Source organism: Triturus cristatus, chromosome 3_2 (genome assembly GCF_964204655.1).
Source record: "Triturus cristatus chromosome 3_2, aTriCri1.1, whole genome shotgun sequence".
Lineage (NCBI taxonomy): Eukaryota > Metazoa > Chordata > Amphibia > Caudata > Salamandridae > Triturus > Triturus cristatus.
In genome coordinates, this window is record NC_140584.1 from 1082558580 (window position 1) to 1082585481 (window position 26902).

Consider the following 26902-nt stretch of genomic DNA (forward strand, 5'->3'; position numbering starts at 1 on the left):
GATAAGCACCATACATGCTCTAATCCAAAAATTTCAGCCTCAACACTCACTACCAGCACAAGTGTTCATGCAGTTAACCGGGATGATGTCCTCCTGCATTCTCCTCGTCCCTTATGCAAGACTCCAAATGCATCCATTACAGGAATGTTTGGCGCGTCAGTGGAATCAGGCTCAAGGTCAGCTAACAGATCTGGTGTTGGTGGACGACCGCACCCATCGCTGTCTGCAGTGGTGGAACACACAAAACCTTTCCAAAGGGCGGCCGGTTCGAGGCATGTGGGCTGCTGAATTCATATCTGTGCATAGATCGCCGCCTACTGTTGGGTTCGGATGTTTGCACGTTGTTGTCCTGGAAGAGTCTTCGAAGTATCCTGAGATAGGTGACTCCTCCCCTGGACTACAGTGCGCATGGGCATCCTCTCCATCCTCAGATTGTTTTTTTCCGCCATTGGGTTCGGATGTGCTTATCTTGACTCAAGTTAGGAAAATCTAGTTTCAGGCCAAAAGGCTTTTAGTTTTCGACGGTACTGTTCCCGATCGGTATCGACAGTTTACAGGCTAGTTTTGCGATTTTAACAACTTTTCGGATCCATTAAATCCGACCATCAACCGAACTTCGACGATGGAATCGAGGACCCCATTCAAGCGGTGTCCTGTTTGCCACGCCAAATACCCCCATATCGACGTCCACCCGGTGTGTAACAAATACCTCTCACCGGATCATGACGAATCGAAATGCATGGCCTGTGCCCGATTCCGATCCAAGAAGACTCTACGGAATCGACGAGCCGCGCGACTGGAAGCGCAGCAAGCGGCACCGGCCCCGACCAACATCTTCAGCACCGAGGACGAAGATGTCGAAAGCGTGGAAAATACACCCTCCAGCCCCACTTCCGAACACGGTTCCCGATCGGAAGATGTCGATGAAGAGCTTTTTCACAGGGAAGAAGCCGACGATGAGGTAGGAGACTACGATGAGGCCTTAGGGGCCGAAGAAGGTAGCTCCGGTGAGGAGCAAGGCCTACCCGTCCAAATGGAGGATATCCCAGTGAGTCAGTCGACGGCTCCGGTCGAGGGATCGCCTTCGGGCCTTACCCAAGACCAATCCCGCAGTTCCTCGGCCCCGCCCTCTGGCCCGGCCACGGACATTCAGCGAGAGCCATTGTTACCTAAAAAGACTGGTTTCCCTACCACGAAACCGAAACCAATCATCGCACCGGTTCAACAGAAACCGAAAGTGAAACTGACACTGGTCGGCTCGAGGACCACCACACCTTCGACGCCAGCCAAACCCGTCGGCTCCGACCGCACCTAAAGGGACTTCGGTGCCGAACTCGCTGCAGCCGATGTCGGCGCCGACCCAAAAAGAAAATCCATCGGTACCGTCAAAGCGCCAAGGCCCCCGGCACCAAAGCAATCGGCACCAGCCATCAAGGAGAAAATGGCCACTGCATCGCTATCCACCTCGAAGGCAGCGACTAAGGTACATTCATCGACGCCGTCGACGGCTACTACCCCTCCTCGGCTCGATGACCCGGTGACTTCCAAGAAGTCCACACCTGCCTCTACGGAACCTCTTGGCGCCAAAGAACCGTCGGCGTTCCAGGTGCAACAAGTGGCAGCGTCCTTGCAACGCATCAGGGAAAAGGCAGCCCTCCAGACCTCGTCGGGCTCCGAACCGAAACGGGCACAGAAGGCACCTTCGGCACTGGCCAACATCACCTTTGGTTTGCCGCCATCCACGGCGCCGAAAATGTTCGAAATCAGAACCCGCGTTACCCAGACAAGGTCCCCATCTACCGAACACTCGACTACTGGGACATCGCCGTCCCACTTCATCGACACCGGCAGGCTTATGCTCCGAAAGCGGAAGATCACTTCAGGGCACGCTTTGGACTCTTATAGGATCCCGCTAAAACAAACAATGCCGGCGGAATCGGAACCAGTTCTTTATGAACGCATCCACACCTCTTACACAGATCCATCATTCTCTCCAACGCACTCCGACATGGATGCAGTGGAGGACTACATGGGTGACGACGCCACCTACCCCGAAGACATGGACCCTGAGGGCCAGCAAGACCCTGATCCGGTCTGGGATGACCCCGTAGAGCCAGGTGCCGCTCTGGATACACAGGACACGCAACTTTATGGCGCAAAAACGTCCCCCACAGAGGACACTGCTGCATTCAACGCCCTCATTGAACGTGCCGCAGCCAATCATGGAGTGCAACTCCACTCAGACACTATCGAGGATGATTTCTTGGTGGACACTTTCGCATCCTCCGAGAGGACTGTAAAAACTCTGCCCATGTTAAAAGGTGTCCTCAAGCCAGCAAAGGACATTTTCAAAGAAACCACCAGGGCACGGGTAATAAACCCCAGGATCGAGAAAAAATACAAACCCGCACCTGGGGACCCCACATACATTAGGAGCCAGTTGCCTCTGGACTCCATTGTAGTTGCCAATGCTCGCAAACGGGCACACTCGCAGACAACTGGTGATGCTCCTCCCCCGGACAAAGAGTCCAAGGTTCTAGAGACCTCCGGCAAACGGATTGCAGCCCAGGCAGCAAACATATGGCGCATCGCCAATACACAGGCCCTCCTAGCTCGCTACAACCGCTCACACTATGACACGTTAGAGACCCTACTCCAACACCTGCCAGACGAGTACAAAGAGGCAGCGGAGCACCTCATCAGGGAGGGACAACTGCTCACAAACGCATCCATCAAGTGTGCACTGGATGCCGCAGACACTGCTGCAAGGGCAATAAACACCAGCGTCATGCTACGACGACCCGCCTGGTTACGAATCTCCGGATTCAAACCTGAGGTCCAAAATAACATCCTCAATCAGCCGGTCAACCCCGACTACTTATTTGGACCGGAGGTTGACACCACCTTAGAAAAGATAAAAAAAGACACGGACACTGCGAAGTCAATGGGGGCTCTGCAAACGCAGACATTTCGTAGTGGCTCCTTTCGTCGCCCCGGAAATAGAGGTGCAGGTAGAGGACAGGGGGCACAGCAAACCTACAATAAAGGGGGCTCACAGAGTTCCTACGATAAAAACACCCGAGGTGGATATCGTGGCTCCAGCACCAAGGGCAGAGGACGTGGTTACGGCAATACCAGGTCCTCCCCCAAGAACAAACAGTGACGCCCTCTCCCTTCCCCCCGACCACATAACACCTGTCGGGGGGAGACTCCAGCGGTTCCTGTCCACGTGGAATTCCATCACCACAGACAGGTGGGTCAAAGATGTTATCCAACACGGTTACTGTCTCGAATTAACCTCCACTCCACCCACCATACCGCCAAGGCACCGTCCTATGTCCTCAGAGCACTTAGCGTTATTACAGCAGGAAGCGCTAAGTATGCTGCAAAAAGGCGCAATAGAGGTCGTGCCCGTACACCAGCAGGGAACAGGGGTGTACTCTCTACTTCTTAATACCAAAAAAGGACGGGTCACTCAGACCTATCCTAGACCTGAGACCCATCAACCACTACATTCTCTCAGAGCATTTTCACATGCTCACCCTGCAGCAGGTTCTCCCGCTCCTCAGACAGGGAGATTTCCTAGCCACGCTAGACCTCAAAGATGCGTATTTCCACATACCCATACACCCGTCACACAGAAAATATCTCCGGTTCACCATTCAGGGTCAGCACTATCAATTCAAAGTCCTCCCCTTCGGAGTGACAACAGCACCCAGAGTTTTCACAAAGTGCCTAGCTACCGTGGCTGCACATCTACGGAGGCAACACGTTCACGTCTACCCTTACCTGGACGACTGGCTTGTTCAGGCAAAGTCAGCCCAGCAATGTGCCAGCCACATGTTCCGCACCATTCAGCTTCTTCACAGTCTGGGATTCTCACTAAATTACCCAAAATCACATCTCCAACCCGCACACGTACAACAGTACCTAGGTGCGACCATAGACACTCTGGCAGCCACAGCTCAGCCAAATTTAGTGAGGATCAGCAGCATGCAAATGCTGATTTCCAAGTTCAAACCCCAACACTCCCTTCCTGCGCGAGTGTTCATGCAGTTGATAGGCATGATGGCCTCCTGCATTTTCATAGTCCCACACGCGAGACTACATATGCGCCCGCTTCAGGAGTGCTTAGCACGTCAATGGAATCAGGCTCACGGGCAATTAAAAGACCTAGTGTTGGTGAGCGGTCGGGCATACAACTCTCTGCATTGGTGGAATCCACAAAACCTTTGCAAGGGCCGACCGTTCCAAGAGCCTGTTCCACAAATAATACTGACAGCGGACGCGTCTCTCCAGGGATGGGGAGCTCATGTACTCAATTACACAGTGCAGGGACTATGGACAACACAACAAAAGAAGATGCACATCAACCTTCTGGAACTGTTGGCAATCTTCCTAGCCATGAAGGCATTCAAAGTACATCTGTGCAACAAGGTCGTGTTGATCCGGACGGACAACATGACTGCCATGTACTACATACAGAAACAGGGAGGAACACACTCTCCACAGTTGTCTCATCTGGCTCAGAGCATGTGGAAGTGGGCCATTCAGAGGAACATATTCCTCATGGCAGAACACCTCCCAGGCAAGGACAACCAGATGGCGGATCTGCTCAGCAGACACAGCCACCAGATGCACGAGTGGGAGTTACACCCATCAGTACTCCAACCGTACTTCCAGCAGTGGGGTCATCCAGAGATAGACCTATTCGCGACAAGCGAAAACGCAAAATGCCAAAGCTTTGCCGCCAGGTTCCCACATCCACAGTCGCAAGGCAATGCGATATGGATGAACTGGTCCGGCAGATTTGCGTACGCTTTTCCCCCAGCGCCATTGATACCGCTGGTGGCACGCAAACTGCGACAGCACTCAATGACACTCATCCTGGTTGCTCCAACATGGGCACGCCAGCCATGGTACACAACCTTTCTGGAACTTTCAGTGGTGCCGCATCAAAGGCTGCGGATCAAACCCGCGCTTTTGACGCAGAACCATGGAGAAATTCAGCACCCAGATCCCCAACAGCTGAACCTGGCAATCTGGCTCCTGAAGTCCTAGAGTTTGGCTACCTAAACCTGCCACCTGACTGTATGGAGATCATTAAGGAGGCCAGGAGACCCACTACCAGAGCTTGCTATGCAGCTAAATGGAAGAGGTTTGTCATTTATTGCAACAACAATGACATTAACCCGCTAGACGCATCCATTCAAAATATAATCTGTTACCTCTTACACCTATACTGATGCAATCTGGCATACACCTCAATACGTATCCATTTGACCGCAATAGCAGCCTATCTCCAGAACAGGCAGCACCTCTCTTTATTCAGAGTGCCTGCCATCAAAGCTTTCTTGGAGGGACTTAAACGAGTAATTCCCCCAAGACACCCACCAGCACCGGTGTGGAACCTCAACTTGGTCCTCACCCGACTGATGGGTCCACCCTTCGAACCTCTCCACTCATGTGAGATTCAATTCCTCACCTGGAAAGTAGCTTTCCTAGTGGCAATCACTTCGTTAAGAAGAGTTAGTGAACTCCAGGCACTAAGCATTCAAGAGCCATTCATACAGGTTCACGCAAACAGGGTCGTACTACGTACCAACCCCAAATTCATGCCTAAAGTAATATCGCAGTTCCACATGAATCAAACTATTGAACTGCCTGTTTTCTTTCAAAATCCACAGAATGTAGCAGAGAGAATGCTCCATACACTAGATGTAAAGAGAGCCCTAATGTACTATATAGACAGAACTAAGGTCTTTAGGAAGACAAAACAACTTTTCGTTGCCTTTTCTCCACAGCACAAGGGCAACGCCATTTCCAAAGCAGGTATAGCCAGATGGATCGTTAAATGTATTCAAATTTGCTATCAAAAGGCTAAACGCACATTAACGATTCCCCCACGAGCCCACTCAACACGTAAGTTAGGGGCGTCCATGGCTTTCCTGGGAAACATTCCTTTACAGGAAATATGTAGAGCAGCCACATGGTCCACTATACATACATTTACCAAACACTACTGTGTAGATGTACACTCAAAACAGCAGGCAGCTGTAGGACAGGCTGTTCTCAAAACTCTTTTTCAGACCGCTGCAGCTGGCACTGGTAGCCGCCGCTAATGGGAGGTACTGCTATGTATTCCATGCACAGATATGAATTCAGCAGCCCACATGCCTCGAACTGAATATGCTACTTACCAGTATGCATCTGTTCTTGGCATGTAGGGCTGCTGACATTCATATCGCCCACCCTCCTCCCCGGCGCCTGTAGCAGCTGCAGCTCTCAGAATTACTGTATAGCATGGTCATCACTTTCTGTATCTACTCCATCACTGCCACAATGGCGAAAAACAATCTGAGGATGGAGAGGATGCCCATGCGCACTGTAGTCCAGGGGAGGAGTCACCTATCTCAGGATACTTCGAAGACTCTTCCAGGACAACAACGTGCAAACATCCGGACCCAACACTAGGCGGCGATCTATGCACAAATATGAATGTCAGCAGCCCTACATGCCAAGAACAGATGCATAATGGTAAGTAGCATATTCATTCCTCGACCCGATTCCACAGACAGTGCTAACAGCAGACGCATCGCTCACCGGCTGGGGAGCTCATCTTCAAACCCATACCATCCAGGGCATAGACCCCCCCCCCCCCCCCCCCCAACAAAAACAATTCCACATAAACTACCTGGAATTGTTAGCAATCTTCCTAGCGATAAAATCTTTTCAAGCTCGCCTCCAAGGCAAAGCTCTTCTGGTCCGTACAGACAACATGACAGCAATGTACTGCATACAGAAACAGGGAGGAACACACTCTCTGCAGCTTTCACACCTAGCTCAGCATATGGAGATGGGCCATTCCGCAAAACATACATCTCCTTGCAGAACACCTCCCAGGGGTACACAGTCAAATCGCAGATCTGCTCAGTCGTCAAACACATCAGATCCACAAATTGGAACTTCATCCTCAAGTTCTTCATCCATTCTTTCATATGTGGGGCCACCCAGAAATGGATCTGTTCACCACACACCAAAATGCCCAGCCTTTGCGTCTATGTATCCACACCCATTGTCCAAAGGCAATGCGATATAAATGAACTGGTCAGGCAAATTTGCTTTTCCGCCTCTCCCACTCATTCTGTTAGTGGTTTGGAAACTCAAACAGCATTCCCTCACAATGATCCTGGTTGCCCCAACATGGGCCCAACAACCTTGGTTCACAACCCTATTGGAACTCTTGATAGTTCCTCATCAAAAACTACATCTCTCACCCAAGCTTCTCACTCAGAACCATGGAGAGATAAGACATCCAGATCCCAATCAACTCAACCTTGCGATCTGGCACCTGAGGTCTTAGAGTTTGGCTACCTAAATCTACCGCCAGACTGTAGGAACATTATTAAAGAAGCTAGACGCCCTACCACCAGAGCATGCAATGCAGCAAAATGGAAACGATTTGTCATTTATTGCACAAACAACAAAATTAATCCACTACATACTTCTGTCCAGAACATTATCTGCTACCTCTTGCATCTACAACAATGTAACCTAGCACATACATCTATCAGGCTACATCTAGCTGCCATAGCAGCCCATCTCCAAAACAGGCAACATTTGTCTTTGTTTAGAGTGCCCGCTATCAAAGCTTTTATGGAAGGACTTAAGAGAGTATTTCCACCCAGGGTACCACCCTCTCCAGTGTGGAACCTAAACGTGGTCCTTACTAGACTCATGGGTCCACCTTTTGAACCTCTCCACAAATGCGAACTACAGTGCCTCACTTGGAAGGTAGCCTTTTTGGTTGCTATCACATCTCTCAGGAGAGTTAGTGAACTACAGGCATTAACCATACAAGAACCATTTTTACACATCCATCATAACAAAGTGGTTCTTAGGACTAACCCTACATTTTTACCCAAAGTCGTATCTGCTTTCCATCTCAAACAGTCCGTTGAATTCCCAGTATTTTTTCCTCAACCAGACTCAGTAGCAGGATGACCTCTTCACACGTTAGACGTTAGCAGAGCAATACTCTACTACATTGAAAGGACAAAATCCTTTAGAAAGACCAAACAACTCTTTGTGGCTTTCTCCCCACCTCATAAAGGCAATCCCATCTCAAAGGCAGGAATTGCTAGGTGGATTGTTAAATGCATCCCAATATGCTATATCAAGCCAAACGCACACTTACCATTCCCCCTAGGGCTCATTCCACACGCAAACTAGGGGCTTCTATGGCATTCTTAGGGAAAATTCCCCTAGATGACATCTGCAAAGCAGCAACTTGGACTACACCACACACCTTCACAAAACACTATTGTGTAGATGTGCAGGCAAAACAACAAGCTTGTGTGGGCCAGGCTGTATTAAGAACACTTTTTCAAACCACTGCAACAGATACAGGTAGCCACCGCTAAGGATGTAACTCCTGTACAGTCTATGCAAAAGTATACAATCTGCAGCACATATGCCTCGATCGGAAAATGCTACTTAACCTCTTCTGTGCCCATGACGAGATAGTCTCGTCATGGAGCACGGTCGCGCTGTGCCCATGACGAGACTATCTCGTCATGAAACCCGCCCACTAAGGAAACGCCCGGCACAGGAGGGGGAAAGGGCGTGGCACCGAAGGGGTTAACAGTATGCATCTGTTCTTGGCATGTAGAGCTGCAGATTCGTATACACCCACCCGTCTCCCCGGATACCTCTATCTGTTCCAGTACTATCTTAATTAGATACATTACACATGGACATCTCTTTCTTCTTCTTACTACTCCATCGTAACCCTTTGTGGCAAAAACAATCTAAGGATGGAGTCGATGCCCATGCGCACTCTGGTCCTAGGGAGGAGTCACCTACCTTGTGACTACAAAGACTTCTTCCAAGACAAAAACAAACTGCAAACATCCGAGCCCAACATCAAATGGCGATCCATGCAAAAGTATACAAATCTGCAGCTTTACATGCCAAGAACAGATGTATACTGGTAAGTCGCATTTTCCTTTCACTTTGTCCCTTCTACAGTAATAAGTAATTCATAGCAGCATACTATTGCCTACCCTTCAGGTTGCTGATGGGCCATCAGTGGCAAAAATAACTTCTTTCTCCTGGTGTGGCTCAACCTATCTGCAGCCTTTGACACAGCTGACCACCAAACGTTGATTCACACCCTGGAAACATGCTTGGGTTTCTCTGATCTAGTCCTGCCATGGTCCCCCTCTTACCTCAACCGCCATCACCAGCTCTTTGAGATGGGAGTACCGAGATCCCAGAAACTCCCTTTCTCATGCAGAGCAGTCATCATATTCAACCTCTTGACTAAACCCTCTGAATCCATATTCTTCTTCTTCTTCATCATCATCAGCGTACAACACGATGATGACATAACTCTATATCACAGTTTCCTCAGCTCTTGTAATTCACGGACTCAAAACCTACCTCAAGCTGATTCAGAACTCAATGTCAAACTCAGTCCAACCATATCAGAACGTCCTTGAACAGGACCAAGGAACCACAAATTCAAGCTTGGCTAATGTCTTTACGCAATCTACCGAACAGCCCTTGTGAAATTACTTGGATTCTCTTTCTGCACGGACCATTCCTTCAACAAACAGGTGGCCTAGAGAAAAAAAGAGTTCCACCCCACTAAAAAGGGGAAGCTGTTTCAACTTGAAACGGACTTCAGAACAACAATGCAAGGTGTGGTCTGCACCCCCTTAGACAGAGGCAACTCTCTGCTTACTGGCTTTTCTGATAACACTGTGGCACTCGTGGAATGAATTTTCCTGCTGTAGCTTGTTTCATCAAAGGTTTTCAGGATATTCAATCACATCAGCTCATCGCTGCTGAAGGAACTACATTCGTCCCTGTGTAAGCCTGCAGCATCCTCAAGAACTGTCATATTCTGTTACTCCAAGAGCCAGGATATCACCGAATTGGGAACAGAGAAAAGACCGAGAGATGTACCATTCTCGGATGTAGATCAACATCTCCATTCACATCAGAACAACTTCTAGGCTATTTCAGTCCATAAATAAACTGATGAGACCGCTCTTCAAAGAGAAGTACCAGTTAACACAGACGGGGAACCTACGTATTAACTGCCTAATTGTGACATGCAAACTCGCACATGCCAGCTGCTTTGCATACAATTGTTCCCAGTTTCCCACATTTCAAGTACTGCTACATGCATATATGAAGATGGATTTTCAGATCTCTAGAACTTCATTTATAATTTGGATCTTGGGCAGTTTATGTGATAATGCTGTATATAGAAAACCCGTTAGCTGGCTTTTTTCGGGTTTTACCCAGAGCGTAATGTTTCTGTGGTTTATGCGAGGATGCCATACACAGGATTTATTTATCAACAGCATTCTTCTCTGGCTTTTAATACAATAATCGAGTTTTTTCTGATGTTAATATAGGTAAAAACACTCACAATTGAGACGCGATACACTTCGACCTTCCTCATGTGGCAGATTGTTGCAGGTGACTCTTAGCTGCCCCAACCTTTAATGCTAAAACCTGCAACCCCAAATATTCGCCCGGCGTCTGGTTCACACATCGCAGTGGATTAAATAAAAAAAGAATTGGTTAACATGTCACAGCATAAACTCCTTGCGTAAGGCTGCCACACACACACACGCTGACTGATTTACACAGGAAGCTTTCCCTACACGTGGACATTGGTTGCACTGTACACTGACCCACAAACCCTCTGTTAAAGTGGGGTCTTTGTGAAAATAATGGCACCCAACTGCTTGTTATAGAGCTCTGCTGAATCTTTGCCTTTACCTCTGCATCACTTCTCATAATCGTCCACAGATCATTGCTAATCCAGCTGTTCACATAATATTCTTAGGTGTTATTTGTATCAACGCACTTGCATTCAGTGAGTCATACCTCTACAATCTAAGCTGCGTTCACAATCATGTAATTTATATTTTTCAGATACCATGGTCATGCTAGAAACAAGATAACATAAACTAACTTCTATCTCATTCATTAAAATATCATTCAGGATGTGTCCCTTCTTAAAACATTCAAAGCCCATAAAGGCACAACATCAATCAATCAATCAATCAATCAATCAATCAGTCACTGTAAAGCGCACTACTTACCCGTGAGGGTCTCAAGGCGCTGAGGGGAGGGGGGTGCTGCTACTGCTCGAAGAGCCAGGTTTCGAGGAGTCTTCTGAAGGTGAGCAGGTCTTGGGTCTGTCGCAGGTGGGTAGGGAGGGTGTTCCAGGTTTTGTCGGCACTGGAGGTTGTTCGTTGGATGCGGGGGACGGCTGCGAGGGCGAAGCTGGGGGAGCGGAGCTGGCAGGTGGGGGTGTAGAAGCTGAGTCTGCTGTTCAGGTAGGCTGGTCCGGTGTTGTGGAGTGCTTTGTGTGCGTGGGTGAGGAGCTTGAAGGTGATCCTCTTGTTGACGGGGAGCCAGTGCAGGTGTCTTAGGTGGGGGGTGATGTGGCTGCAACGAGGGATGTTGAGGATCAGTGGGCGGATGCGTTTTGGATGCGTTGTAGTCGTCGTAGGTGTTTGGCAGGGATTCCTGCGTAGAGTGCATTGCCGTAGTCCAGCCTGCTGCTGACGAGGGCTTGGGTCACCGTTCTTCTTGTTTCGGTCGGGATCCATTTGTAGATCCTGCGGAGAATGCGGAGGGTGTTGTAGCAGGCTGAGGAGATGGTGTTGACATGCTTCGACATGGAGAGGGAGGAGTCGAGGATGAATCCTAGGTTGCATGCGTGGTCCGTGGGTGTCGGTGCGGTTCCCAGTGTGGTCGGTCACCAGGCGTCGTCCCAGGCAGAGGGGGTGGGGCCGAGGATGAGGACCTCTGTCTTGTCCGAGTTCAGTTTCAGGCGGCTGCTCCTCATCCACTCGGCGACGTCCTTCATTCCCTCATGGAGGTTGGTTTTGACGGTGTGCGGGTCCTTGGTGAGGGAGAGTGTCGTCAGCGTTGGAGATGATGTTGAGGTTGTGCTGGCGGGCCACTTGTGCGAGGGGGGCCATGTAGACGTTGAACAGGGTCGGGCTGAGGGATGAGGCCTGGGGTACGCCGCAGATGTCGGTGGCTTCAGATCGGAAGGGTGGGAGGCGGATTCTCTGGGTTCTGCCGGAGAGGAAGGACGTGGTCCAGTCCAGGGCCTTCTCTCGGATTCCGGCTTCTTGGAGGCGTATCTTTAGTGTGCGGTGGCAGACTGTGTCGAAGGTGGCTGACAGGTCCAGGAGGATGAGGGCTGATGTCTCGCGGTTGTCAAGTTGGCGCCTGATGTCGTCTGTGGCGGTGATGAGGGCTGTCTCGGTGCTGTGGTTTCATCTGAATCCGGACTGGGACGGGTCTAAGATGATGTTGTCCTCGAGGTGGCAGGTCAGTTGCATGTTGGCGATTTTCTCGATGACCTTCGCCGAGAAGGGGAGCAGGGTGATGGGCCGGAAGTTCTTGAGGTCCTTGGGGTCCTCCTTGGGCTTCTTGAGGAGGGCGTTGATTTCGGCGTGCTTCCAGCTTTCCGGGAATGTCGCTGTTTCGAAGGAGATGTTGATGACCTTCCGTAGTTGGGGTGCGATGGTTGCGTCCGCTTTGTTGAATATGTGGTGTGGGCAGGGGTCCGATGGTGATCCTGAGTGGATGGAGTTCATGGCCCTGCACGTCTCGTCGTCGTTGACGTTGGATCAGAAGGTCAGGTGGTTGGTGCTGGTGGTGTTCGAGGGGGTGTTGGAGTCTGGCGTTGTCGGGGCGGTCGTGGTGTTGAAGCTGTCGCGGATGTCGGCTATCTTGCGGTGGAAGAAGGTGGCCAGTGAGTCGCACAGATTTTGTGAGGGTGGGATATCGTTGGTGTTTGAACTGGGGTTGGAGAGTTCATTCACTTTGTTTAATAGCTCTTTGCTGTTGTGTGCGTTGTTGTCCAGGTGGGCTTTGAAGGAGGATCTCTTGGCTGTTCTGATGGGGTGGTGATGTCTGCAGATGGCGTCCTTGTGGGCTGCGTGGCTGTCCGGTGTACGTTCGTGGAGCCATTTCTTCTCCAGTTTCCGGTATGTGCGTTTGGAGGTCTGGAGCTCCTCGGTGAACCGTGTGGCTTTCTTGCTGGTGTGGTTGTTGGAGGTTTTCTTGAGCGGGGCGAGGGTGTTAGCGCAGTCGTCGATCCACTGTCTGAGGTTGCTGGTGGCAGCATCTGGGTCGGTGGGATTGGTAGGAGGGTTCTGGGCGAGGGTGGAGGTCAGCTGGTCTTCGGTGACTTTGCTCCAGCAGCGGCGGGGCAGCTGTTGGGTGCGGTGGTGCGTGGTTTCTGGAAGGTGAAATGGATGCAGTGGTGGTCGGTCCAGTGGAGTTTGGTGATGCGGTTGAAGGCGACGTGAGTGCTTGTGGCGGAGACTGGGTCAAGCGTGTGGCTGGCGGCGTAGGCGAGTGCGGTGACGAGCTGTCTGAGGCCGAGGTTGTCGATGAGGGTGGCGGAGTTGGCGTCGTTGTTGTTCTCGAGGTGGAAGTTCAGGTCCCCGAGGAGGATGTAGTCCGTAGAGGCGAGTGCGTAGGTGCTGGCGAGGTCGGCAATGGAGTCGCAGAACTGAGCTCAGGGTCCGGGGGGGTCTGTAGACGAGTGTTCCTCTGAGGGTGGTGTTGGGGTCGATGTGGATCCGGAAGTGCAGGTGTTCGGCGGTGTTGAGGGTGTTGTCTGTGTGGGTGTAGCACTGGAGGCTGGACTTGTGGACGATGGCTAGACCTCCTCCAATTCCGTTGGCGCAATCCCTGTGGGTGATCTTGTAGCCGTCCGGGATGGCTATGGCGATGTTGGGTGCCGAGGAGTCGTTCCACCAAGTCTCGGTCAGGAAGGCAACGTCTGGGGCGGAGGTGTCGAGCAGGTCCCAGAGCTCAACGGCGTGTTTGCGTGCAGAGCGGGTGTTGAGGAGGATGCAGTGAAGGTGGTTGGGTCCGGTCCTTGGAGGTTTGGTGGTTCTGTTGCAGGTGAAGTTGCAGGTGCGGCAAGAGAAAGGTCCGTGGGTGCGCTTCGGGGCGGCCTGGAAACAGCGGTTGTCACGGCCGGTGTTGAGTGCGAGGAGAGTGCTGGCGCCGTTTCGGAGTCTGGCGTCGTGGTGTGCGCGGGGTCCAGGAGTTCTGGCGCTGGGCACGATCCAGGCACGGATGGGCGCAGACGGGCTTGCCTCTGCCGAGCCTCCGGCGCGCCAGCGGCGCGGCCGCAATTTAAGGCCAGGAGGGAGGGAGGAGCAGCTGGGAGGCGGGAGCGGGGCGGCGAGGGGGCGGGGCCGCAGGGGAGCAGCGGCGGGGAACAGGCTGAGGGGAAGCAGAAGAGAAGAGAGGGTGGGGGGAACGAGCTGGAAGCGAGGGCTACAGTACAGAATCACAAAAAGAAAACACGCACTGAATCAAAGGGGCTACAGTACAAAATCACAAGGCAGGCACTAAATCAGATGGGGCACAACAGACAGCAGTATCGAACTCACGGAGGAGGAGCAGCGGCGGCGAGGGAGGCGCTGGCACACAGGTGGAGCTGTGCGGCAGCAGGGGAGCGACCTGGCCTGCAAGCAGGGTCAGGGGTCACTCTGATCTACTTTGCTTCGCCCTTATTTCCGATCTCTAGTGCGAAGATGGCTATTTTGCATATTATGTTTGAGAAAGTTATGAATCATTGTGTGCATGTACCAGGCGTCAGTAATTTATACGCAAATCTCAGACTGTCCGCATAAACAGTACTAAAAATAAATATGTATTCAAACATCCAGTTCAAGATATACTAATGTATCTCTACTGATGCCTTTTTTCGACATGCTGATATGACGTTGATCACACCTCAGAATTCAGTTTTTGTATAATTTTAAGCAATATTGAGGCCCAGGCTATTGGTTGTGATACTTATGAATCTGTTAGTATCTATCTTTTCGAGCAAGGTTCAGCTCAGGCATTTCTGAACAATAACCTTTCTTCATATTCTACCACTGTGCATTTGGTTGAAAGGTTGCAAAATCTTATTTGTCTTGGACCAGTGAATGTCTGGCTTTGCATCCCACTAAACCTTGGACAGTGACACAAACCATAGGACTGGGCTTGTAGTATTCAGCTTGGATATGGTAATCCATACAGATAAGTGATCCATTTTTGGAGGAGAAATGGTGGCATAGCTTGCAAGTCCATTCCAGTGACTCTTCAATCCTCTCCTGAAACACAGAAGTTGAAGTGTGAGTACTCTGTCACAACCCCCACCTGCTATCTGGTATCTTTGCAGTTTTATAGCTCCTTCTGCCTCCCTTTTCAAATCTTCCATTTGGTTAACTTAGCCTCTCCTCTCCTTCGTTTTCCCACACCACATTTTACTAAGACTGAGGTCAGGGAGTCCCTCTTAGAGAACGGCGTCTACGTGTCCTGTGATGCTAACTCTTTCCCCATCTCCTGGAAGGCTTGCAAAGGCTCACACTCATACGCTAGCTGATTTACACAGAAAGACTTGTTTCTCTTCTTCTCCTCTTGATATACACCCACTCCCTGCTTCACTATGGAGTCTTCTCTTCTGGTGCCATGATCATTCTGCAAGTGACATTGACCTATGTCCCCAGTTCTATAGAAGTACTGTGCCTGCAGACCCTATCCATCTGTGGCCCTTCTAGTAATTCATCTGCTCTGCATTCCTCATGATGGCCACTTTAGCAAGTTCCCACCCTACAATGCATCTGGCTTGTGTAGGCTGCCATTTTTCGAAGCAGCAAAGTCAAGAGAATAGTGGACTCTTACATTCACATCCTGTAGTCTTAAATCAATTGGCTGTAGCGGGTTCAGCCAGCATTATGTTCTCGGGATGCCTTTAAGTGTACTACATGTTGTGCTTGATTTAACTAATTAAAATTCCTCACCCACTCTTTCAAGACTCTACAAAACACTGGCCCAGCATACCTCAGCAATCTAATCTGCGTTCACAAACCTTCCAGACACCTCCGCTGGTCCGGACAACTACTTGCACACATCGCAAGCATACTGAAAACCATATCCGACGGCCGAGCCTTCCCCAACATTGCTCCTACGGCATGGAACAACCCTTTGTTACACATAAGAGCCTCCTCCTTACATCTTGTATTCTGCAAGAAGCTCCAGGCCTGACGTTTCGTACAAGTCCCACTAGTTCATAGGTTTGGCTATAGTGACACATGCTCAGTGCCAGGATACCCTCCTGACTGATAGCGCGCTCTTCAAATCTGCATACCATAACCACGCAGCTATGCTACTGTCACACAGAGATTAAAAGGACGTACCTGGGTGCCGGGTACAGCGGGAACGATGTGGAGAGTGTTTACCCTGTCCCCTCAGAGGTGCTATTCAAGCGTGCTCAGCAAACACGGCTTAGCTACCACCCCCACGGGGAAAGGGGAAAAAAGGGAGAAATAAACCCAAACGAAAATAAATCAGCAGTGGTGCGTCAAATGGCAGGGACAATCTTCACGAGGTAGCCCTTCCGCCATCTGTGCTTGACCCTTGAGCCAGGGGCAAGCGCGCACTTCCTCCCGCAATCAGGATTCAATAGCGTATCACAGGTAGCTGGATAACAGAAGGTACTTAGCTCCGGGTGTCTGGTGTCGAGCTCTTCTCCTCCGGCAGACCGGTCTCTGGAAATGTTCCCCGGACCCCGCCGAGGAGGAACAACTGCAGGGGAGGTCGTGGAATACACAAGGCCAGCGAAAGGAAAAATCCTGGCAACTGCTAACTGAAGGTGCGCTTAACAGCGTACACGAAGAGCTGCAGGCGCTCGGGGATTGAGTAGGCTCCTACGGAGCAAGTAGTTCCTTGCTGACGTTGGTGGAGTCCTTAGGGGGCGCCTGCGCACTGAAAGGGCTCCAGTGCGGTCGCGTCGGGAAACAAAGTATCTCGATAGGTATCCCTGAAACGGAGCAGGGTCCGATACCGGAACCGGTATCCCTGAAACGAGTAGAGCACTTGATCCTGGTATCACAGCGGTGAGCCAGGCACAGATTCCGGCAATGAGATACCGGCAAAGGTATCACAGCAGCGCGCCAGGCACTTGATACCGGCAATGGTATCACAGCAGCGCGCCAGGCACTTGATACTGGCAATGAGATCACAGCAGCGAGCAAGACGCTCGCGTAGGCTTACTCCGACGTCTTCCACGGAATCTTCGTTGTGGCAAGCCCTGTCCTTCGTGGGGGCGGAGCTTAAATAGCCCAATCAGGTGCTGTCGGTAGTTCTTTCCCTAGTTTTCTGGGAAATGTAGTTTACCGTCCCCACACACTCATACCTTACGCCGTGTGCCCCTGCTATCGCGCCCCCGCACCCGATCCATGACAGCTTCTTATTCTCCTATTAAAGTGACATTAAATATTCAGTTAATTCTGATCACAAGCACAGCTTTTTTTCGTGAATTGAATTTTTGTTTAGAACAGATTTCTGTTTTGGACTTCATATCAAGGTGCCTAGTTATGGGTAGTTTTTGAAGTGTTATGTTTTTAATTCAATTGTGAACATATACTGAAGAACAGTTGATGATTGTGTGGCTTTGCTTACTTATAAGCATTTATGTACCACATTTTTCATCACAAGCTTTTGTGATGGTGAGCTCTGCCAAATAATTTTTCTTAAATGGTAAGTTCATTATTTCTGTTTGCACCCCAGAGTAGACTTTTGGTTCCATGACTCCTTAGTACTCCTGGCTGTTGGAGGTCCACTGTTTTTTAAACTTTGCTTAATAATACTCATTGACCAATTTGACCTAATTCCAAACCGTAGTCTTGTATGTTATTAGTGACACATGGCTGAAAGAGGTCTAGCGAAACCTTTGACAATTGTTGTTTTCCTCAATAAAGTAGCATTGTGACATGCTACTTGATTGATATAGATTGTGTCTGTTTTGTAGCCTTGCTTGAATAATTGGATGAAAGGTTAAAGTCAGTCTTGAAACAAAAGTCACACATTAGACTGATTTCTTAATAATTTAGTTGTTAGTGGCATTTGATGATTTATGGGCACCGAGAAGAATGCAATATAGTGTCAATATTCCTTGTTTTTAAGTGAAGAGGTGCTGCCAAAGATTCATGAAGAAAAAAACTACCCGTGCACACTGGTGGGAACTTGGAACACGTGGTACGGAGAACAAGATCAGGCTGGTATGAGATAGCAGTATAACAGAATATAAATGTGCTAACTGTAACAGTGTTTGCTTGCCAGATATTTTCTTAAAACGTTTAGCCACATTTTGATAATCTTTGTGTGCCGAGTGATACTGTACATTTAAAACATGAGATCAGACTTCAAACTTACTGCAAGTTTATGATGTCATGTATGCCTCACTTATTGTGTAAATTCCTAAATGACATAATAGATTCATCTAAATCTACATTTTTTGAATACATAAGTATTATCGAAGTGTGATGCGACACAATCCTTATAAATGCACGGCTTATGTTTTTCTTTGCCTTATGTATTACAGTGACTCTTGCAGTGTTTCCTTTAGCATGTATTTCTTTACTATAATGCTTTTTACAGTTTTGTATTGATACATCACACTACATCATATGCTGTGCGTCTAACAAGCATACCTCAGCAATCTAATCTTTATAATGGCAAAACAGTAGTTTTGTGAGAATTTGCTTTTTCTTTAGGTATGCATAATTTTCCTAATTTTTGGTTGTTGTCGGAAATAGAAAATTAGTCGAATATTGCAAATGTCCGGTTTATAATACATCCATTTCAGTGCCAGTGTTTAACTGGTTTTAAAGGCTTGCGAGTGTGGTAGATAATTCAGAAAACACCTAAGGCCATCTTAATGAAAGTTAGCCTTGATGATAAATAATTCATGCCATTGTTTTATATATGTATATGTTTAATCTACTGGTGCTTTGGAACACCACATTTGCCTAAGTGCTGAATAAACTTACATTACATTATCATTATGGAATGTGGTGGTATCACCTGCAGAAAATAAAATGATAAAGAAACGTCACATCGTCCTGATAACCTATAACACTGAAGTACAAATCAAAAGTTAAAACATTTATTGTTAACATGACTTCAGACTTGTTTGATTATAGCCAAATGATCTGGTTAATTCAAACTAAGTTACATACATGTTTGGTATCCACTGTGGTTCTTGTTTCGGGATGTAAACGATAATATAAGGAAAACATCAGTTCAAGGCAAACATGGAACATCACCGACTACTCCAGTTCCTAATCAGTTTTGTGCTCTTTTTCAACAGCCTTAACAATCACTTCTAAACCCAAAGCAACAGCACGTGTTTGCATTCATTGGTGCATTGCACATTGCTTTCTCAGCCTCATTCACTTTAGTCTGTTTTTATGTACCCAGTTGGATGTACAATTCTCCCTAGGGCTATTATTGAACAGATTTTTAAAATATTGCTAGCTCTCGATTGGATGTACTACTTTTATCATATTTTATTTTAAGGACACATCCTTTTAAATCCAGATTTCTAGCCTGTTTATCGTACAGTTGCACCTTTTCTACTTGTGAATTTCATTCTCTGTGTTGCTCATGTTTATTTCTTTCATTAGGTAGACAGTCACTTTTGCGCCCTCCCTAATGACCTGTAGTGTTCAGTTTGTCATTGCTATTTATATATTTTTTAGAAGAGGTTTAGATTTCTTAACTGATCCCCATTTTTCTTAAGCTTTTTATGTTTTTTGAGATATCATTCCCAAGTTTGAGGCGGTCAAGAGGGCACAACTCCAGGGCTTTCCCAAGACCCTAGCATGGAGCTAATCGTGATCAGAATTTAATATGCCAATAAAAACTGAAAACAGGGTACTTGACATCCAAAATAAGACTCCACTATCAATATTGTCTGAGATGCCTACAGTGCATAAAATGATATCATTTAAACCTTCACCAGTAGATCCATTCATCAGTTTCCCCTCAGAATCACAGTACATTCCTGTGCCAACATACAGTATAAATTAAACTGACAGTGTGGGAGCAAAAGCGAACTGTCTGTGGGCACTAGTGAGTACACTGCATATAATGGTAAGTTGCTTCCACATCAAATTAGCTGGAACTGCATGACAATATACTCCTGTCTGGCACCACTGCAATGGCAGGGAAGACTCCTGGGAGTCCAGTCAAACTGATCTTGTTCAAAAGATAAATCCCTGTCATGGAATTTAAAGACCTTTTTGTACCTAAAATCTCTTCTCAGAAATAGCTCTGTTGCCTGTCAACAGCATGGCACAAGGCTGCAATTTTGCACCATGAAGACGTGAGCAAATGACACCACGCAGAACATCGGACGAGCAATACTTATTTCTTTGCAGCCTACTGTCAGGACTATTTGTCCACTCTATTTATATACACTTTACAACACACCGTTGCAGCCAGAAACTCCCACACTACCTCCCTCTAAAACATATGTTCAGTTTACCTCTGTTGTATGTTGATAATATTTCCCCTTAGGAAGCCACCATTCCTCACTGCGCTCTTATTTACCATACTCCTTAACATCAAAATATTATTTTAACTTGTCTCTGGATCACATTCTCCAGCAATTCATTCTCTATTGTCAATCTCATCCCTTCTCTTCATCCCAAATGTATGAGTTTTACTTCCTTCCGTTCTTCCCTTCCCTATGTCTGCAAGGAACTTATTTTGTGGTGTAACAATCTTTCTTTATGTGCCCAAATCATTTCTCAAATTCACTTCCTTATTACAAGTTACTAGAATACACCAATTGAATACTCCACTTCATAAAGCTGGGTAGCCAGCTTCGTTAATCCATTGGTACTGGACAATACAGCACCTTCATTTCCCTATGTTCTTAGTAAATCTTGGATAAACGTGGAAGTCTACAGATCATGAGCGTCTGATAGAATTTATGTAGTTATGCATTCTTTGAGAAATAGCTTTTCTAAAAATGTTATAATTGTGTGGTGACTCTGCAAAATTGAGTAACCTTGACTGATGCATACTAATTCGTACTTCCCAAATACTCCTAGGCTATCTTTTCCCATGCCAATTGTAGTACCTCTACTGACTATAAACATTACATCCTTGTCCACCCTACCTAAGTGTTATTTCCATATGCCATGTAATACTTTACTAAGTTATCTACTTCTTGTCAACATTTCGTGATTTCCTTCATTTCTTTGTGTTATCCCTTACCATTATTGCTTCATATTTATTTGACCTTTCTTCTCGTTTAGACAGGCAGCCCTAACCTGTTCCTTTCTAACATTTTCCATAGATCCTCATTCTTTGTTAAAAATCCTATGATTGATGCAACATTGTGCCATCTGTCTACCACATAAATCATTACATTCTTTTTTTTTAATCATCCTGTAGTGTGGTGTTCACCTTTTGAGATCTATTTTACCACTGTTGCATCAACCTGCATCGGTCTCCATACTCTTTCCAAGCTCTACATTAGCCACACTCCTAAGTACTCCATTTTGTAAATGTACTATTGCACTAGCATGTCATGGTTAATAGGCACTTGTATAACACATAATTTGTTAGAAGGGTAGGCACCCGATCAGAAACTTTTATCAACACTAAAACAGCAATAGCGTGTTATCTGATCGTATCCTATGTGGCATTGCGTAGAAAAAGGTGAGCAAATGTACCCATCCCCATACATATGCTAATGTTTTACTCATTAACCGCACATCACGTCTCAGCATTCTTTAGCGCACTAAAAGCAATTGTAATGGGTACTTGACCGCACACCATATATTTGGCATAATACTGCTCCAGCCCATTGTTACCAACTACCACTGTCAACACGGGCAGTTTTCATCACATCAAAACTAATCATAGTACATGCATCCTTCAGTAAGTGAAGTTGTTTTGTCAGATAATTGAATACTGATCAATATAGTAACCCAAGGTAACACCAAAGTTGCTCTTCGTCTGTAGGTGAGTAAGCAATTTTTTATACTCCTTCTCAAATTTAGCTTTGGAAGCGATTCCCTTCTTGTGTAAAGTGGATTTCACCTGATTTACCTCCACTACCGTAATTTTATGTTTTGATTGTAAATCCCTGCTTTTGGGTCACAATCTGGCTCATCCATAGTGCTCCCACTAACCAGAATGTGATCCTTGTAAAGCCAAGTTATCTTATCTCATCTCACTAACATGTCTAGCACTCTCTGCAAAATGTTTGAAGCAGATGCTAACCCAAAGGGCATACACTTTTTACGGTATACGCCTAGCAGCTTTATGGACAAGGATCTCGGTGAAGTACATCGGGTGCTATGCCCATTTGAGGTAAAGTCTAGCAAACAGCTCTGCCTTTAGTGCTTTTCTAAACTTGGGGCCTGAATATGATATCGGGCGGTCGACCGCTGTTGCAGTCAGGAGACCGTCCGACAAGCATTTGGCGGTCCGACCACCCAGTTACAAGTTGATAACTGTGGTGGCATTCAGAGTGCTCTTTTACACTGCGGCCCAAGGAAAGGGCTGCAACACAAGCCAGTGTGAAAGAACACTTTGTGCACATCCATGCAACGTGTGCCAGTCACCCCCCACCTCCGATTGTTTTGGTCTGACCGCCTGCATCATAATGGGGCAGTTGGACCAAAGGGCTGTCTGTCAGGGGGGACCACCACAGACCTCAAAATCAGCCCCTTAATTCCCTTGTTCGGTAATCAAAGGCTGTCCATGCCGATACTATTATTCAGGTCGTGATAGTCCGGCCCACTTCCTATAATCTCTCTGACATGCATATGATAAAGGCTGGACTCTGTGATAGTGATACCACAGTCTTCTCAGATGTCTCTGCCTCGCAGTGGTTCACATTTACCCTTCAATTGTTGTTCTACTTTAATGGTATATTAAAGCACGTTTGATCCGAGACATCTTTTATGCACAATGCAGTATTTAAGATTTCTGAGTTTGCCTTGTGTCTTTATGAATACTTGAATAGATTTCAGCAAACGACTCAGTCAGAGCACTAAGTGCCACTTATAGAATTTTACACCCATCACCAGACTTTAAAATGTGTAGTTTGCTTTCATTTTTCCTTATTAACCGTTCCTGGTCCTCCCCCACTACATACATCTTCTCCTTTATCTTTTTTTTTTCTTAGATGTGATCTCTGCCTCTATGCCATATGGCACGTTGGACAATGATCCACTAGACAGATTTTTTTCAACATCCTACAAATCTCCCTTTTCTCCTTTAAAATCTTTGCCTATATTTTTCTCCTTCATCTGCTTGTCAGTGTTTACATTGGCTTATACCACATATATGTATACTTAATACCTTTAACCATGCTTGTAGAACTCCTGAGGTTGCAGATATATATCAGCTCCGTTCCCAAACATCTGGGTCCCTGAATTTTTTGTCTTCTTTTTATGAAGTTATTCAATGTTTCTATGGCTTTGTACAATTGGTATGTTTTTCTCTATTCTTTGTTTTGCTTCCTAACTCCGACAAATGACTACAGACAGTCCTTTAGCATCTAAACCGTCTAGTTTATTTTCTGTCCTCTCAGACTAGTTCCCCGATTGCGTCCATCTTGTACTCCCTTAACATGCTGCCATTTACTTGTATGGAGAGCTCACCTGGCATTGATACAAAATGCTAATTGCGATTTATAGCTTTCCATGGTAATGTTCTATACCACCGCTGGAACTGGCGCAACTCAACTGAATCAAATTGCAGATCTCGATGCACGGCAGCATATTGTTAAACAATTGGAATAATAAGCCTTCCTCACCAACTACAAAATGCACTTCCAAACATAATCAATGCCTTTCTTTTTGTCTTGTTCTCAAACTGTTTAGAATTTGATGTTCTCGCACAATATGTATTTCTTTGATTCGGACTTTTCTGCTAAACTTGTGTAACACAACTGCATCAAAGCTTGTTCTGGTGTTTGCCTGTTACTGTGTAACAAAGCAGTTGCCTGGGAGCTCAGAGTGGTTTGAGTACCTGCTATCAGAGTCATCTTTACAAACCACTTCTTGTTCATTGATAAATCGTTCCTTTTTCAGTGGCAGATAGGGTCTCCGTATGCTGCCCATTTGCTTTTAAAATATCGACGTGAGCACAAAGCATTGTGGGGTCATTATGATCCATAGTAAACAACCCTGCCTCTTGTGGTGCTCTTGATGAGTTACCTGTTACCTTTGCAGTGCCCAGTCTCAGTGTTGTCCCTCCCTTTACATCACACTCTTGTAAGCAGTCTGGGTATTAAGACTCGAGTTTGAGGAGCAGCTCATAGTGATCCTTACAGCAGTAACCGTTCAAGTAAAAATATATTGTTGTCCAAGTATCGGAATTCCAGTCTAAATTTCCATCTGTGATTTCCTTTCCTTTATTCGTTAGGTGGCGTTCCTTCTTGTGTAGGTTTCAGGTAAATTTCATCAAAGTTGAGAAGTATTTAAGAAGGCACCCAACACTGTTATTTTCTACTTCTTCAAATATTTTTTTTCGAAGCGAAGGTGTTAAACTAGAGTTGTGCCCAGAACACATCTATAGGCAGAGAGAAAAAGCGAGACAGGCATTCAACTGACAGCTCAGTAATCCTCCATAAGAATGTACTATGAGTTGTTGATAACATCACAATAATTCTGGCCAAATGGAGAAGCGTATTTCTGCAAGTTTCTCATCTTTTGTAAATTGGTCAATACATTTCATAAGAGCACTCAAATCAGCTGCCTTCTCGTCTGATCTATTTACTTCTTTTAAACCTAGTGCATTGACCATGTTTGCCCCTTTGGCTGGGGATTTTTAATGAAGCACTTGTTCAGGTGCCACCAGGTTCATATAATCCAAGGCCTTTAAGAGGTTTTTGAACTTGATAAGGCTCCTGTCCATGCTGGATGTCTACATACATTATCCAACTAGAGAATGTCTGCTTGTCTTGGAGAAGTTAGCATCTAAGTAATAAGGGAATACTGTCTAATTTGGCAAAACATGGATTACATTATTGCTTTAATGTATGGGAAATGGAGTCCAAGGACCCACAGAAGCCAGTAATATCAAGCCAGTGAGAGGACGATAAGGGCCTCTCAATGTGCCCAGGTATGTATGTAGGTATCAAGCTACAGAGCTGATCTTTTTATATCTCATTACGTCTTCCACCAATTTTTCATATTATTAAAAAAGCATGTGGACGTGAAAAGAAAAGATTTCCTCTGATGCAAAATGTTATTTATCATGTAGTAGCTTTAAGAATAATGATACATAAAGAATAATGATAAAGTAAAACTGAAGAAGACGTAATGGCAGAAAAAAGAACAATTGTGTTGTTTCTTGGAAACCAGTATGCGCAGCCTATACTCTTGGTCTGGTGTGTCTAAAAATCATCTATCCCGGTTATGTGTGCTACATTACTTTATGCAGATAAAATGGTTAATTTTGTATATTCCATTTGTTAATCGCTTTATTTCTGCACCATCCGTCGATAGTTAACATTTTAAGGACTTAAGTAGAAATCCATTTTTTAATTACTTAATTTGTTTGCCCCATTTTGTAATATTTTAATTTTCCAGTCCAATTAATGGGAAATCATGCTATAGGGCAGTAATTTAGGGGCCAGTAGCATGATCTCTTGAAGATGTAGAAGGGGCACTAGAGTTTGCAACCGCTCCCTTATCACCCACCTATCGCCTATGCACCAGTTCTCATTCTCTCAGTGTAGTTCATGGCCACCCCCATATACGAAAGGGGATGTTTGATTTTTAGGATCTGATAATATTTATCTGTTGAAAAGGAAATCAGTAACTTACCCCGAGTTCTTCCAAACGTGTAATTCTGTGCCTTTGACACTAGGTTTCAAAACCTGTAAAAAATATATTGTGGATTTGCAGCACCCTAAAAATGATTATAAAATCTAGGAGTGGGTTGAAATTCCCATGTTCAAGCTGGGTGTGGAAGTCATCTTTGCCTAAGAATCTTTTAACCCCCATTTTCTTTCAAATGGACACATGATGCTAAAGCTCCGCAAGCATCAGGAACTGAGACACCCTAGTTTGTACCTGGAAGCTCTATTTACTAAAAGGATTAGGTGGTAATTAAGAGTTTCTTCTGAGGTGATTTTGAAGGGGAGAGTCGATATAGCTGCTTATTTCTGCATATAGTTCTGGTTGATTTTTAAAGACTGATTTTGGGATTATTTTACTCATTTCAACGCGGCTGTCCCATTCCTATGGGGAGAGGATGTATCTATTGTCCATTGATTCTTTTACACTTACATTTAAGACTTCTATCTTTTCATGTTTTTCTTAATTATATAATTTCTTACAATCATATTTAATTTTCTACTTCTTCCAAAGCCAATCGCACATTTGAGCTCTATAGTTATCCCTGTGCAACACTAGCCTATAGATTACTAAGAACCCATTGATATCACTTGCTTCTAATGTTACACAGTTTTTGCTGGTATTGAAAATAACTGCACGGGAGCTAGGTTCTAGAAATGCTCCAGGAACTAAGGTATTGTCAGAGGAATCTGCTCTGCATGCCAGCATGTTAAATGTTTGTTTAACCCTTTGAAAAGTGAAGTTATTTGTAGCAGTGGTGGTGAATGATTTCTCAATTGAAAGTTTCCTAAATTAATATTACTATTTTTTCATGAATATATTTCAGTGCATCTCTGGCGGTACGAGGGGGGGTACCCAGCTCTCACTGAAGTGATGAGTAAACTTCGAAAAAACAAGGTTAGATCTGAATAATATCTATTATAATCAAATCTTAATTTATTTTACCAAAATATATTGTCATTTCAGTGTATTCACAGTCCTCCTGTTCGTACATTAATTCCACTTAGAAAAGTTGCCCCCCATTAATAATGTTGGTTGAAAAGCAATTTATGCTTAAAGGAGGGTGGAATTGTAAAGCCAGTAGCTCACTGTTTGCCTGTTTGGTTTGTCTGCCAGAAAAGAAGTGTTTCATTTAAAAAGTAGGAATATTTAAACAAAATAATAATTTT

The 26902-nt window shown here is 46.2% G+C and overlaps 1 protein-coding gene across 2 annotated transcripts in view; it reads left to right on the forward strand.

Moving 5' to 3' along the window:
- The window catches only part of NIPSNAP2 (nipsnap homolog 2), a 115938-nt gene that overhangs the window by 61284 nt on the left and 27752 nt on the right, over positions 1 to 26902 (forward strand). For both annotated transcript variants that reach the window (XM_085649825.1, XM_085649826.1), the window contains exons 4-5: positions 18025 to 18119; positions 26560 to 26630. In XM_085649825.1, coding sequence (XP_085505951.1) covers positions 18025 to 18119; positions 26560 to 26630 — 166 coding nt within the window. The remainder of the gene's footprint in view (positions 1 to 18024; positions 18120 to 26559; positions 26631 to 26902) is intronic.